Source organism: Scyliorhinus torazame, chromosome 7 (genome assembly GCF_047496885.1).
Source record: "Scyliorhinus torazame isolate Kashiwa2021f chromosome 7, sScyTor2.1, whole genome shotgun sequence".
Classification (NCBI taxonomy): Eukaryota; Metazoa; Chordata; class Chondrichthyes; order Carcharhiniformes; family Scyliorhinidae; genus Scyliorhinus; species Scyliorhinus torazame.
The window spans coordinates 984484-1000627 of record NC_092713.1 but is presented as its reverse complement, the minus strand read 5'-3'; the positions used below and the strand labels follow the sequence as shown (position 1 = coordinate 1000627).

The 16144-nt window shown below is 51.1% G+C and overlaps 1 protein-coding gene across 2 annotated transcripts in view; it reads left to right on the top strand.

The window, feature by feature from the left end:
- The window catches only part of henmt1 (HEN methyltransferase 1), a 143927-nt gene that overhangs the window by 12734 nt on the left and 115049 nt on the right, over window positions 1-16144 (top strand). The window contains exon 1 of one of the 2 annotated variants that reach the window (XM_072510274.1): window positions 14915-15036. The exons of the other annotated variant lie outside the window; for it this stretch is intronic. Within the exon in view, the coding sequence (XP_072366375.1) occupies window positions 15010-15036 (27 nt within the window). The 5' untranslated portion in view covers window positions 14915-15009. Of the gene's footprint in view, window positions 1-14914; window positions 15037-16144 lie in introns of those variants that run through there. 2 annotated transcript variants of the gene reach the window in all.

Sequence of the window (16144 nt, the reverse complement as noted above, 5' to 3'; positions counted from 1 at the left end):
GAGAAGCTCGAATCACTTTCCGTGCGGAGTTTCCGTTATTCTCAAGACGAAGGGAGGCAATGCGATATCTTAACATGAGTGGCTTTGATCGAACAGTTGTGCAAAGGTTTTGTGGCGTGATTACTCCACTGATGGACTTGCTAAAGAAATGTCAAAAATTTCAATAGACAGCAGACAGGCATTTGACTGCCTGAAAGCTGTGATCACCAATGCTCCTGTATTGGAGAATTGCTAGGGACTCTGTGGTCAGATTGAACTAAAGTATCTCATTCTAAAGAGAAATGCCGAGGAGTAGAGGAATGGATGGATCGTGCAGAGACATTGTTCAAAGAGACTGTCAATCGAGAAGGATTTTGGTTGGAGGAAGAAGAACAAAGAAAAATGGACTATATTATTATACCTGTTTGCATGTGTTGGTTTTTTTAAAAAAACGAAAAGGCATATTTACTGTGTACATTTCTTAGTGGATGGTGCAAAAGTGAAAAATGAAACCATCTTGAAGTTGAAGGTTTATTTATTTTTCTTGGGGAGAGGTGTCATGTGAGGGGACCTTTAAGACATGGATGTTTAAGCAATGTACCTTTAAGAAAACAGTGATGTCAAAGAGTGGGTGGAGCTGAGGTCAGGTCAGCCATTTTGCAGGTTGGTTTTGCAGTTTGAAAAGTGCCTGGCTGGTTTTGCTGAGAGCCGCTAAAAAGTGCCTGCCTGGTTTTGCTGAGAGCAGTTTAAAAGTAGAAAGCCAGTTTGAGACTGCAGCTTGAGAAGTTCTGGTTTGCTGTGATCTGCTTGAAGGGAGAAAGCCAGGTTTGAGAAAGCAGCGTGGGTGTGTCTGTGGGTTTCCAAAGAGCTTCATGAAGAAAGCAAGGTGCTGGAGCTGATGTCACCCAAGCTAATATATCTCTGCCATTCTGCAGAAAATATATATATCCTTTAACCTGATGTGATTTTGTTTAAAGGTGTTAAGTCTCTTGGAAGTTTGAAGGAACATTTTAAGGAGTTATTTACTGTTGCAATATTTTCTGAGTTATCTTTGAAGTAAGGGGTGTTAAGAGATCCAATGTTTATTTAAGATGTTAAGTTGCGTTCATGGAATAAACAGTGTTTTGTTTTTTAAAACCCACGTGTCCATAATTGTAATCACACATCTCGGGAAAAGCCGTGTGCTCGGAAAAGCAACAAATCCATTAATGCGAGAGGTAGGTTGAACTCCACGATACCACAGCATAGAGGCGATCAGCTGGTTTATGATGAGAACTCGACCCCTGTGGGACAGCACCCGGAGCAGTCCTGTCCAGCGTCCCAGGCGAGTGGTGACCTTGGTCTCCAGCTCCTGCCAGTTCGCCGGCCAGGCTTCCTCTGCCGGGCAAAGATGGACTCCCAAGTAGAGGATGTTGGTCCGACTCCAGCTGAAGGGCGTGAGCTCCTCCGGGAGGGGGTCCATCTGCCACGGACTGACCAGGAGTCCGGAAAATTTAGCCCAGTTGATCCTAGCAGAGGACGCGGCCTCGTACACAGACTGGCACTCTTGCATCCTCTGCAGGTCACCGGGGTCAGTGAACGTGAGGAGCACGTCATCAGCGTAAGCCGAGAGGACCACCGCCATGCCCGGCTCACGCAGAACCAGCCCCGACAACCTCCTCCGCAGGAGGCGCAGGAAAGGCTCCACGCACACAGAATAAAGTTGGCCGGACAAGGGGCAGCCCTGACGCACCCCTCTCACAAAGCGAAGGGGTGCCGTCAGGGACCCGTTAACCTTAATCAGACACTCTGAGGCGGCGTACAATAATCGGAACCGGGCGACGAACTGCATCCCGTACCCAAAAGCTCCCAGAGTCCCGAGCAAATACTCGTGCCCCATCCTGTCGAACGCCTTCTCCTGGTCAAGAGACAGGAAGGTGCTCGACATACCAGTCCTCTGGGTAAAATGAATAATGCCCCGGACCAGATAGATGTTATCATAAATGGTTCGGTCCGGGACTGTGTCGGACTGGTCAGGGTGAATCATGTGGTCCAGCACGGGGCCAAGGCGTAAAGATATCGCCTTGGCAAAGATTTTGTAGTCCGTGCTGAGGAGGGAGACCGGTCGCCAATTTTTAAGTAGGCGGAGATCCCCCTTCTTGGGCAGCAGGGCAATGACGGCCCTGCGCCACGATAGGGGCATCTCCCCGGTCGCAATACATTCCCCCAGGACCCCCGCATAGTCGCTCCCCAGGACGTCCCAAAACGCCCTGAAGAACTCCACGGTCAGCCCGTCCAGCCCTGGGGATTTGCCACGTGAGAGGCTGTCCAGGGCACCGGTCAGCTCTTGGAGGTTGATGATTTGATCGAGCCTCCCGGCGTCCTCCGGGCCGACCTGCGGCAGGTCCTCCCACAGAACTCTGCAAGCGTCCTCGCTGGACGGATCCGGTGAGAAGAGGTCGGAGTAAAAATCCCTGATCAGGGTCCTGACCCCCTCCGGATCAGAGACAAGGGACCCGTCGTCAGCCAGCAGCATAGAAATCTGCCGACGGGCCCCGCGTCCTCTTTCCAGCGAGTAGAAGAAGGGGGAGCCGCGGTCCATGTCCGTCAGGAGACGGATGCGCGACCGCACGTATACGCCGCGGGACCCGGTAAGCTGCAGGTCCCGCAGCGCGCCCTTCTTCTCTCTGTACACCCGCCCCAGAGCCGGGTCCTCATCGGGCTGAGCAAGACGTGACTCCAGATCAAAGAGTTCCTCAGCCAATTTGGCGATCGTGGAGTTCCGCCCCGCCGTAGACCCCTTTGTGTACCCCTGACAGAAGGCACGGACGTGAGTCTTGCCCATGTCCCACCATAGCCTCAAGGAGGGGAAGCCACCCCGCTTCCTTCTCTAGCCGGCCCAGAAATGGCGAAACGAGTCCAGGAACCGCTCGTCCTCCAGCAGCAGGTTGTTAAAGTGCCAGTACGCGGACCGTGTCTGAGCGGGGACGGGGCGAGCCCCGCCCACACCAAGTGGTGATCTGAGCACGGCACCTGCTCCATGGAGGCCGTCGGAACGCTGGGCAAGTGCATCTTGGAAATGTAAAGACGATCGATTCTGGACGCTCTGAACGGAGGGCGCACAAAGGTGTACACCCGCAATTCAGGATGGAGAGTCCGCCAGACGTCCACCAAGTCGAAGAACCTAACCAGGTCCCTCAACTTCACCACCGCCGGCGAGCTGCGCTGGACTCCACAACGGTCCTTGTCCTGGCGGGTGCAATTAAAATCCCCTCCCAGGACGATGCACTCACCCACCGGGATTGTGCCTAGAAGAGTGGACACTTTTTCATAGAAAGTCGCCTGCTGCGGCCCGACCAGGGGAGCGTAGACCTTCACAAAGTGAAGCACCACATCCCCTGGCTCCTTGACCCCCAAGATCTCCGGCTGAAAATGTGGAGCCAACAAGATAGCCACCTCGCCCGAACGTGGGGCCAAGTGACTCATGAAGACTCCCCCTTGCCCCTCCAGGGTCCACTGAGCTTCGTCACCCGGAATGGCGTGGGTTTCCTGCAGGAAGCACACCCCGTACTTTCCGTCCCGAAGGATAGAGAAGGCGATGTGCGTCCTTGCTGCGTTGATGTTGAGGCTATGGTTACCTCCATGTCAGTAGTGGTGTGTATCCGTCACCAATCACCTCAGTGCACAGAGGGAGTGGAGGTTCAACTCCCTCAGGAGCCCCGCAAGGAACAGAACAGCTCGGCGCTGCTCCCCCTGGTCCTGATTGAACTCCCGCGCCTCTCTGGCATAGACGCGGGCCGACTCGAGGAGCAGTCCCAGATTTCCCCAGCTGTCCAGGGCCAGCCGCACACAGTCCTGGTGACCGTGATGCATTTACAAAACTGCTCAGAGTTCTCCCGAGGAGATGAGGGGAGACTTGGTGCCGGGTGTGAGGGCGCCCTCTGCCTCGCTGCAGAGAGCGTCTAAATCCTCCTCCTCACTGTCACCGAGCAGCCTTCCTCCTCCGAGCGGTCACCACCTGAGCCCGAGTCTCCCGCCACATGGAGTGTGGCGGGCAACACGGGTCCACCGGCTCGCCCCAGGCCCGAGTCGATCCCACCCCCAGGATCATCCTCAGGCGGGTCCTTCGCAGGCTCCCCCTGCGATTCAGGGTCCTCGGTGAGACCCGGGAAAACCCCCGGGAACAGCTCCGGGATGGAACCTGTGCTCCCTGGCATCGTCTGCTTGGGTGTTGTGAGCGGGGAGCCTTCCTCGCCGTCGCCCGCCCACGACCCGAATATATAGGGGATCTGGTGGCTGCCGCCGACTCCTTGCGATGAACAAAAGGAGATGACCGGGGAGTAAAACTCCACCGGGCAGAACGAGCCCTCGGGGGTAACGTCTCCGCCCGACAACGGGCCTCCCTGCTCGAGGGACGATGGCAGCTCGGACGCCTGGGCGGCCTTGGAGACCGCCCTGGCTTTCTTTTTAACGGGGTTGGGCGTCAGGGTGATGGGAATAAACACCGGAGACATCCAACCCCGCTCGCCCGGGGGCTTGAACTGTCGACGCTTGCGGGGTCAGTCTCATCTTGCTGCAGGGCCTCCACCGCTGGAAGGCCCTCGGCAGCGTCGCCCCCCCCCCCCCCCCCCCCCCCCCCCGCATCGCCCAGCTCCTGGGGCTGTGGCGAGGCCGGAACAGCCTCCAGCTCAGGGCCAAACACTTGCTCCGCACTGCCCCACGGAGCCCGTGAGGGGGTCTCTCCGGGCCCCTCGTGTTGCTGTGACGCGGCGATGGTATCCCTAGGTGAGGCTGCCGCCTCGGAATTGGGTGAAACGGGCACGGGATCAGTATCCGTGATGGGGCCAAGATGTGAATGGGCCCGGTCCCATCGCCGTGCCGTCTTTTTAGGCTGCCTCTGGTCCAGCGGAGGCTCCCTCTCCCCCCCCCCCGGCAGCCGCGGTGTTATTGGGGGCCGGCTGCTGGGCAGACGATGAGATGGCAGAGGAGAGGGGGGGCAGTGCCAGCCGCAGCCGCCGCGGAGGTGATGTTGGCGGCGGCCGTTAGAGTGGGGCAGTTCCGGCGAATATGCCCCAGCTCTCTGCAGGTCCGCCGACCAAAATACCTTGTGGTCCTCCCCTTGGTAGGAGACTTGGTAAGGGCAGCACGGTAGCATTGTGGTTAGCACAATTGCTTCACAGCTCCAGGGTCCCAGGTTCGATTCCGGCTTGGGTCACTGTCTGTGCGGAGTCTGCACGTTCTCCCCGTGTGTGCGTGGGTTTCCTCCGGCTCCTCCGGTTTCATCCCACAGTCCAAAGATGTGCAGGTTAGGTGGATTGGCCAATGATAAATTGCCCTTAGTGTTGGGTGGGGTTACTCGGTTATGGGGATAGGGTGGAGGTGTTGACCTTGGGTAGGGTGCTCTTTCCAAGAGACGGTGCAGACTCGATGGGCCGAATGGCCTCCTTCTGCACTGTAAATTCTATGATAATCTATGAAAACCTCCCTCCGTGGTCACCTCCCGGGTCAGGCGGATAAAAACCTGTCGCCGGAAGGAGTATACATGGCGGAGGGAGGGGTCCCGAAGGCCGAGCGTCAGCGGCGCCACCCCGGACCTGACCTCCCCCAATAGATTGAGATGGGGAGGAGGAATTCGGTGGGAAGGTAGGGTGTGACGTTTGAAAGAACGACAAGCTCGGCGGTGGCCTCCAGCGGGTCCACCGCCACGTGCGTCCCGCCCACCGTGAGCCCCGTTTCCAGGGCCCGGTGAACAGCCTGCTCGGCCCGCAGGAAGAACACGGCTTTGCCGTACATCCGCGAGGTGGCTACGATGGCCGAGGGGCCGACGACCCCAGCCATCGCACGAGTGCACGCCTCGATGGTCATGGTGGGGTGGGCATAACACTTGACCCCAAGTTGCCGCGTTAGTAAGCGGAAGGGCGTGGGGACCGCGGAGGCTGCGGAAGGTCGAGAGGCTGCCGTCCCCGCATAAATTTTTGGCCGCCCTGCCCCCGGCAGAGTGGAGGATGCCCTTGAGGTGCTGTCCATGCGCAACCCTGGTACGGCCCCGCCATGCAACTGAGATCGGGGTAGTAAGGGGAAGGGTAGGTGTCTGGGGGTTTGATGTATGTCGCACCACAACATTAGGTGCCACAAAGGAAAGGTGCTGCAGGGCAACAGCAGAGCGGGGCAGCGGTCTTCAGCCCTGTAGGGGCCCGAAACAAAGTCTTTTGCCGCAGTCCCAGGTGGTCCCACTCCCACCTCAGGCAGAGGGGTGGGAGGACAGAAGGCTGGCAGCAGGGTCTTCACCCCAGGAGGGGGGCACAGCACCAGGCCCCAGGTGGTCCCACTCCCAACTCAGGCAGAGGGGTGGGAGGACAGAAGGCTGGGCCTGCAGCCCTGGATGGTCCCACTCCCACCCAGGTAGAGGGGTGGGAGGACAGAGGCAGGCAGCAGGGTCTTCACCCCATGAGGGGGCCTGCAGCAATAGGCCTCAGGTGGTCCCACTCGCACCTCAAGCAGAGAGGTGAAAGGACAGAGGCAGGCAGCAGGACCTTCACCCCAGGAGGGGGCCTGCAGCAATAGGCCTCAGGTGGTCCCACTCCCGCCTCAGGCAGAGGGCTGGGAGGACAGAAGGTAGGGCAGGTAAAGGTTGGGGATTGGGAAAGGAGACTGTGGAGCTTCACCTACAAGTTGTTTGTTTAGGCGAGGTTAATTTTCAATCAGCTTTAAACAAAGGTTCTACTTGGTGCTGGAGCTTGTTAATTAGTTAATTGGATGAGGCCAGTTTTCAGAGGCTAGATTCACAGTATAAAAATAAGCCAGCTACAGTGCAGACTTTGTTTGCACTGAGTGCTGAATTTGGGTGCTATGTTGAGAGTTTGGTGACTGAGGGAGTTAGTTGAGGAGGGAGTAAGGTGCAACTTTAATTTCATTTCCTACATTTCCTCAAAGAGTGTGAAGGGAGCCGGGAGTTTACAGAGAGTGCAGCTGACTGGGAGCAGAGTCGGAGGGTGGAGTTCCAGTTGGCCCACAGTGCAGCTATATTCTGTAAGGTAAGAGGGGATGGAGGCTAGGGCAGTTGCATGCTCCTCCTGTAGGATGTGGGTGGTGAGGGATACCACCGGTGTCCCCGCTGACTATACCTGTGGGAAGTGCACCGAACTCCAGCTCCTCTGAGACCGTGTTAGGGAACTGGAGCTGGATGAACTTCGGATCATCCGGGAGGCAGAGGGGGTAATAGACAAAAGAGTTACAGGGAGGTAACCACACCCAAGGTACAGGACAAGAGTAGCTGGGTTACTGTCAGGGGAAAGAAAACGAATGTGCAGACAGTGCAGGGATCCCTCGTGGCCGTTCCCCTTCAAAACAAGTATACCGTTTTGGATGCTGTTGGGGGGGATGACCTACCGGGGGAAGGCCCGAGCGACCAGGTCTCTGGCACTGAGTCTGGCTCTGGGGTTCAGAAGGGAAGAGGGGAGAATAGAAAAGCAATAGTGATAGGAGAGTCAATGGTTAGAAGAAAGAACAAAGAAAATTACAGCACAGGAACAGGCCCTTCGGCCCTCCCAGCCTGCGCTGAACCAGATCCTTTATCTAAACCTGTCTTCTATTTTCCAAGGATCTACTTCCCCCTGTTCCCCACCCGTTCATATATCTGTCTAGATGCATCTCAAATGATGCTAACGTGCCCGCCTCTACCACCTTCGCTGGCAAAGCGTTCCAGGCACCCACCACCCTCTGCGTAAAAAACTTTCCACGCACATCTCCCTTAAACTTTCCCCCTCTCACCTTGAAATCGTGACCCCTTGTAATTGACACCCCCACTCTTGGAAAAAGCTTGTTGCTATCCACCCTGTCCATACCTCTCATAATTTTGCTCAGACCTCAATCAGGTCCCCCATCAACCTCCACCTTTCCAACCAAAACAATCCCGATCTAGTCAACCTTTCTTCATAGTTAGCACCCTCCACACCAGGCAACATCCTGGTGAACCTCCTCTGCACCCTCTCTAAAGCATCCACATCCTTCTGGTAATGTGGCGACCAGAACTGCACGCAGTATTCCAAATGTGGCCTAACCAAAGTCCTATACAACTGTAACATGACCTGCCGACTCTTGTACTCAATATCCCGTCCGATGAAGGCAAGCATGCTGTATGCCTTCCTGACCACCCTATCGACCTGAGTTGCCACCTTCAGGGTACAATGGACCTGAACTCCCAGATCTCTCTGTACATCAATTTTCCCCAGGACTCTTCCATTGACCGTATAGTCCGCCCTTGAATTAGATCTTCCAAAATGCATCACCTCGCATTTGCCTGGATTGAACTCCATCTGCCATTTCTCTGCCCAACTCTCCAATCTATCTATATTTTGTTGTATTCTCTTGACAGTCCTCCTCGCTATCTGCAACTCCACCAATCTTAGTATCATCTGCAAACTTGCTAATCAGACCACCTATACCTTCGTCCAGATCATTTATGTATATCACAAACAACAGTGGTCCGAGCATGGATCCCTGTGGAACACCACTAGTCACCTTTCTCCATTGTGAGACACTCCCTTCCACCACTACTCTCTGTCTCCTGTTGCCCAGCCAGTTCTTTATCCATCTAGCCAGTACACCCTGAACCCCATACGACTTCACTTTTTCCATCAACCTGCCATGGGAAACTTTATCAAACGCCTTACTGAAGTCCATGTATATGACATCTACAGCCCTTCCCTCATCAATTAACTTTGTCACTTCCTCAAAAAATTCTATTAAGTTTGTAAGACATGACCGTCCCTGCACAAAACCATGCTGCCTATCACTGATGTCTATTTTCTTCCAAATGTGAATAGATCCTATCCCTCAGTATCTTCTCCAACAGTTTGCCTACCACTGACGTCAAGCTCACAGGTCTATAATTCCCTGGATTATCCCTGCTACCCTTCTTAAACAAAGGGACAATATTAGCAATTCTCCAGTCCTCCGGGACCTCACCCGTGCTCAAGGATGCTGCAAAGATATCTGTTAAGGCCCCAGCTATTTCGTCCCACGCTTCCCTCAGTAACCTGGGATAGATCCCATCTGGACCTGGGGACTTGTCCACCTTAATGCCTTTTAGAATACCCAAAACTTCCCCCTTCCTTATGCCGACTTGACCTAGAGTATTTAAACATCCATCCCTAGCCTCAACATCCGTCATGTCCCTCTCCTTGGTGAATACCGATGCAAAGTACTCATTAAGAATCTCACCCATTTCCTCTGACTCCACGCATAAATTCCCTCTTTTGTCTTTGAGTGGGCCAATCCTTTCTCTAGTTACCCTCTTGCTCCTTCTATACGAATAAAAGGCTTTGGGATTTTCCTTAACCCTGTCAGCCAAAGATATTTCATGACCCCTTTTAGCCCTCTTTATTGCGCGTTTGAGATTTGTCCTACTTTCCTGATATTCCTCCAAAGCTTCATCAGTTTTAAGTCACCTAGATCTTATGTATGCTTCCTTTTTCATCTTAGCTAGTCTGACAATTCCACCCGTCATCCATGGTTCCCTAATCTTGCCATTTCTATCCCTCATTTTCACAGGGACATGTCTGTCCTGCACTCTAATCAACCTTTCCTTAAAAGACTCCCACATTTCAAACGTGGATTTACCCTTAAACAGCTGCTCCCAATCCACATTCCCTAGCTCCTGCCGAATTTTGTTATACTTGGCCTTTCCCCAATTTAGCACTTTTCCTTTAGGACCACTCTCGTCTTTGTCCATGAGTATTCTAAAACTTACGGAATTGTGATCGCTATTCCCAAAGTAATCACCTTTACTTTGATTAGTAAAGAAAATTACTTTACTAATTTTCTTTTAGTAAATTCTATGGGAAGCAAAAAATGAAATTGCAGAGCCGTTGGCAATGATCTTTTCGTCCTCACTGTCAACGGGTGGTACCAGGGGATTGGAGAGTGGCGAATGTCGTGCCCCTGTTCAAAAAAGGGAATAGGGATAACCCTGGGAATTACAGGCCAGTTAGTCTTACTTCGGTGGTAGGCAAAGTAATGGAAAGGGTACTGAAGGATAGGATTTCTGAGCATCTGGAAAGACACAGCTTGATTAGAGATAGTCAGCACGGATTTGTGAGGGGTAGGTCTTGCCTCACAAGTCTTATTGAATTCTTTGAGGAGGTGACCAAGCATGTGGATGAAGGTAAAGCAGTGGATTAGTGTACATGGATTTTAATAAGGCATTAGATAAGGTCCCCCATGGTAGGCTAATGCAGAAAGTAAGGAGGCATGGGATAGTGGGAAACTTGGCCAGTTGGATAACGAACTGGCTGACCGATAGAAGTCTAAGAGAGTGGTGGTGGATGGCAAATATTCAGCCTGGATCCCAGTTACCAGTGGCGTACCGCAGGGATCAGTTCTGGGTCCTCTGCTGTTTGTGATTTTCATTAATGACTTGGATGAGGGAGTTGAAGGGTGGGTCAGTAAATTGTAGACGATACGAAGATTGGTGGAGTTGTGGATAGTGAGGAGGGCTGTTATTGGCTGCAAAGAGACATAGATAGGATGCAGAGCTGGGCTGAGAAGTGGCAGATGGAGTTTAACCCTGAAAAGTGTGAGGTTGTCCATTTTGGAAGGACAAATATGAATGCGGAATACAGGGTTAACGGTCGGGTTCTTGGCAATGTGGAGGAGCAGAGAGATCTTGGGGTCTATGTTCATACATCTTTGAAAGTTGCCACTCAAATGGATAGAGCTGTGAAGAAGGCCTATGGTGTTTTGAGCGTTCATTAGCAGAGGGATTGAATTTAAGAGCCGTGAGGTGATGATGCAGCTGTACAAAACTTTGGTAAGGCCACATTTGGAGTACTGTGTACAGTTCTCGTCGCCTCATTTTAGGAAGGATGTGGAAGCTTTGGAAAAGGTGCAAAGAAGATTTACCAGGATGTTGCCTGGAATGGAGAGTAGGTCTTACGAGGAAAGGTTGAGGATACTAGGCCTTTTCTCATTAGAACAGAGAAGGATGAGGGGCGACTTGATAGAGGTTTATAAGATGATCAGGGGAATAGATAGAGTAGACAGTCAGACTTTTCCCCCGGGTGGAACAAACCATTACAAGGGGACATAAATTTAAGGTGAGTGGTGGAAGATATAGGGGGGATGTCAGAGGTAGGTTCTTTACCCAGAGCCTAGTGGGGGCATGGAATGCACTGCCTGTGGAAGTAGTTGAGTCGGAAACATTAGGGACCTTCAAGCGGCTATTGGATAGGCACATGGATTACGGTAGAATGATGGGTGTAGACTAATTTGTTCTTAATCTAGGGCAAAAGTTCGGCCAACATCGTGGGCTGAAGGGCCTGTTCTGTGCTGTATTTTTCTACGTTCTATGTTCTACTCACTTATATACACTTCAACAGGACCTGAATAAAACTTAGAAATGAAATATCAAACAATACATAAAAGTCAAGCACATGGCAAAAGTATAAAGCACAAAAAAAAAATCACAAAACACAAACAGATCGATAATTCAAGAATTCAGGAACAAAGAAACTTGCCACAATGTCCTATCTTTAAGGGAATTCTTATCTCTGGTTTAGGGCAGCATGGTAGCATAGTGGTTAGCACAGTTGCTTCACAGCTCCAGGGTCCCAAGTTTAATTTCCGGCTTGGGTCAGTGTCTGTGCGGAGTCTGCATGTTCTCCCCATGTCTTCATGGGTTCCTCCGGGTGCTCCGGTTTCCTCCCACAAGTCCAGAAAGACGTGCTTGTTAGGTGAATTTGACATTCTGAATTCTCCCTCTGTGTACCTGAACAGGCGCTGGAATGTGGCGATCAGGGGATTTTCACAGTAACTTTTGCAGTGTTAATGTAACCCACTTGTGACAATAATAAAGATTGTTACTATTATTTTTAAAAATTAATTTAGAGTCCCCAATTCAGTTTTCCAATAAGGGGCAATTTAGCGTGGCCAATCCACCTACCCTGCACATCTTTGTGTTGTGGAGGCGAAACCCACGCAAACACGGGGAGAAGGTGCAAAAAGATTATTATTATTAAGTGTGCATGGCCTTGCAGAAAATCATTTGTGGAACCATAGAAATGACAGCACAGAATAGGGCCATTCGGCCCATCTTGTCGATGTCGGTCCAAAGGCACCCAAGTGCCCTTTTTAATCGCACCTTCCTGCACAAGACCCATAGCCCTGAAGCTTGCAGCACTTTAGGTGCCGATCCAGGTACCTATTCCAGACACCACCACCCTCTGCTTAAAAACACCTTTCCTCGTGTCCCCTCTAATCCTGCCACTGAGCTTGAATCTATGATCCCTGGTTTTTGAATGCTTTGCCAAGGGAAACGGGTTCCTCCTATCTACTCTATCTCTACCCCTCACAATTTTGTAAACCTCAGTAATGTCACCCCTCAGCCTTCTCTGTTCCAAGAAAACAACCCCAACCTCTCCGATGACTCCTCGTAGCTACAATTCTCCTGGCAACATTCTAATTAATCATCTCTGCAGAGAAATTACGTCCTTCCTGTAATGTGGTGGCCAGAACTGCACACAATGTTCCAGTTCGGACCTCACCAGTGTTTTAAACAATTCTTTTTTAAATTCAGCTTATGGGATGTAGGTGTCACTGGGTAGGCCAGCATTTATTGCCCATCCCTAGTTGTCCTTCAGAAGGTAGTGGTGAGTTGCCTTCTTGAACAGCTGCAGTCTCTGAGGTGTAGGTACATCCACTGTGCTGTTAGGGAGGGAGTTCCAGGATGTTGCGCCAGCGACAGTGAAGGAACGGCCAATTATATTTCCAAGTCAGGGTGGTGAGTGACTTGGAGGGGAACCTCCAGGTGGTGGGGTTCCCAGGTATCTGCTACTCTTGTCCTTCCAGATGGTAGTGGTCATGGGTTCGGAAGGTGTTGTCTAAGGAACCTTGGTGAGTTACTCCATCATTATATCTCTACTTTTGTTTTCTATACCTCCGGTAATGACAGAGAACATTCTAATTTTGGATTTGGGTTGATTGTCATGTGTACCAAGGTGAAAAGAATTGTTCTGCGTTAAGTCCAAACAGATCGTTCCTTACAAGACAGGTTTAGATAAAGGATGTGGATCGGCGCAGGCTGGGAGGGCAGAAGGGCCTGTTCCTGTGCTGTAATTTTCTTTGTTCTTCTTTGTTCTTTGTACAAGAAAAAATAGGACATACGATAAATAGACAGACAATGTAAATACAAAGACGCAGACATCGGGTGAAGCATACGGAGTATAGTACTACTCAGTAGAGAAGATCTGTGGAGAGATCAGTTCAGTCGATAAGAGGGTCATTCGGGAGTCTGAAAACAGACTCTTTTTGAATCTACTGCCGATGAACGTGGTTAGGACTCTTTTCTGTTGGGTGGGAGGGTCTTTGATTATGCTGCCCGCTTTCCCAAGTCAATGGGAAGTGTAAACAGAGTCAATGGATGGGAGGCAGGTTTGTGTGATGGACTGGGCTGTGTTCACGACTCTCTGAAGTTTCTTATGGTCCTGGGCCGAGCAGTTGCCATACCAGGCTGTGATGCAGCCCGATAGGGTGCTTTCTATGGTGCATCTGTAAAAATCGGTAAGAGTCAATGTGGACATGCCGAATTTCCTTAGTTTCCTGAGGAAGAATAGGCCCTGTTGTGCTTTCTTGGTCGTAGCGTCGACGTGGGTGGACTAGGACAGATTGTTGACCGAAGAATTTGAAGCTGTCAAGCATCTCCATCTGGGCCCCGTTGATGCAGACAGGGGTGTGTATGGACAGGGATGTGTACGATACTTTTCTTCCTGAAGTCAATGGCCAGCTCCTTAGTTTGGCTGACGTTGAGGGAGAAATTGTTGTTTTTATACCATGCCACTAGATTCTCTAGCTCCCTCCTGTACTCTGACTCATCGTTGTTTGAGATCCGACCCACTATGGTCATGTCATCAGCAAACTTGTAGGTGGAGTTGGAGCCAGATTTTGCCACACATTTGTGTGTCTACAGGGAATATAGTAGGGGGCTAAGTACGCAGCCTTGCGGGGCCCGGGTATTGAGGACTATCATGGAGGAGGTGTTGTTGTTTAACCTTGCTGATTGTGATCTACAGGTCAGGAAGTCGAGGATCCAGTTGCACAGGGAGGAGCCAAGTCCTAGGTTTTGGAGTTTTGCTATGAGCTTGGCTGGGGTTATGGTGTTGAAGGCAGAGCTGTCGTCAATGAATAGGGATCTGACGGAGGAGTCCTTATTGCCAAGATGCTCCAAGGATGAGTGTTGGGCCAGGGAGATAGCGTCTGCTGTGGACCCTTCTTTACAACCTTATCGACCCATACTGCTACCTTTAGGGACCTGTATATATGCATGCAGGGCAGCACGGTAGCATAGTGGTTAGCACAATTGCTTTACAGCTCCAGAGTCCCAGGTTCGATTCCCGGCTGGGTTACTGTCTGTGCGGAGTCTGCACATCCTCCCCTTGTGTGCGTGGGTTTCCTCCGGGTGCTCCGGTTTCCTCCCACAGTCCAAAGATGTGCAGGTTAGGTGGATTGGCCATGCTAAATTGCCCTTAGTGTCCAAAATTGCCCTTCGTGTTGGTTGAATGGGGTTACTGGGTTATGGGGATAGGGTGGTGTGGGCTTGGGTAGGGTGCTCTTTCCAAGAGCCGGTGCAGACTCGATGGGCCAAATGGCTTCCTTTTGTACTGTAAATTCTATGATTCTATGCCAAGATCTCTCATTTAATTTACTCCTTTCAGTATATTCCCATTTATTGTGTGTTCTCTTTTACTGTTTGACCTCCCTAAATGTTTAACCTCACATTTATCAGAGTTTAACTCCATCTGCCACTTTCTTGCCCACTCCACCAATCATTCTGGAGCTTATTTCTAATTGGAGGGCTGTGACCAGTGGTGTTCCACAGGGATCAGTGCTGGGACCTTTGCTCTTTGTAGTATATATAAATGATTTGGAGGAAAATGTAACTGGTCTGATTAGTAAGTTTGCAGACGACACAAAGGTTGGTGGAATTGCGGATAGCGATGAGGACTGTCTGAGGATACAGCAGGATTTAGATTGGAGACTTGGGCGGAGAGATGGCAGATGGAGTTTAATCCGGACAAATGTGAGGTAATGCATTTTGGAAGGGCTAATGCAGGTAGGGAATATACAGTGAATGGTAGAACCCTCAAGAGTATTGAAAGTCAAAGAGATCGAGGAGTACAGGTCCACAGGTCATTGAAAGGGGCAACACAGGTGGAGAAGGTAGTCAAGAAGGCATACGGCATGCTTGCCTTCATTGGCCGGGGCATTGAGTATAAGAATTGGCAAGTCATGTTGCAGCTGTATAGAACCTTAGTTAGGCCACACTTGGAGATAGTGTTCAATTCTGGTCGCCACACTACCAGAAGGATGTGGAGGCTTTAGAGAGGGTGCAGAAGAGATTTACCAGAATGTTGCCTGGTATGGAGGGCATAAGCTATGAGGAGCGATTGAATAAACTCGGTTTGTACTCACTGGAACGAAGGAGGTTGAGGGGCGACCTGATAGAGGTATACAAAATTATGAGGGGCATAGACAGAGTGGATAGTCAGAGGCTTTTCCCCAGGGTAGAGGGGTCAATTACTAGGGGGCATAGGTTTAAGGTGAGAGGGGCAAGGTTTAGAGTAGATGTACGAGGCAAGTTTTTTACGCAGAGGGTAGTGGGTGCCTGGAACTCACTACCGGAGGAGGTAGTGGAAGCAGGGACGATAGGGACATTTAAGGGGCATCTTGACAAATATATGAATAGGATGGGAATAGAAGGATACGGACCCAGGAAGTGTAGAAGATTGTAGTTTAGTCGGGCAGTATGGTCGGCACGGGCTTGGAGGGCCGAAGGGCCTGTTCCTGTGCTGTACATTTCTTTGTTCTTTGTAAAGCTATCCTCTACACAATCAGGGCCAATTTTTGTGATAACTGCAAATTTCAAAACCACGTCCCACATTCCACTCCAAATCGTTCACATAAACACAAAGAGCAGAGGTCTGAACACCAAGCTCCGCGGAACACCTCTTTAAACGGCTTTCCATTTGTAAGGGCAGCCATCAACCGTTACACTTTGCTTCCTGTTACGAAGCCAACTTTGGATGCAATTTGCCACATTACCCTGTATCTGATGGACTTTTACTTTTTTGACCAGTCTGCCACGTGGAGCCTTGTCAAATGCCATAGTAGAATCATAGAATTTACAGTGCAG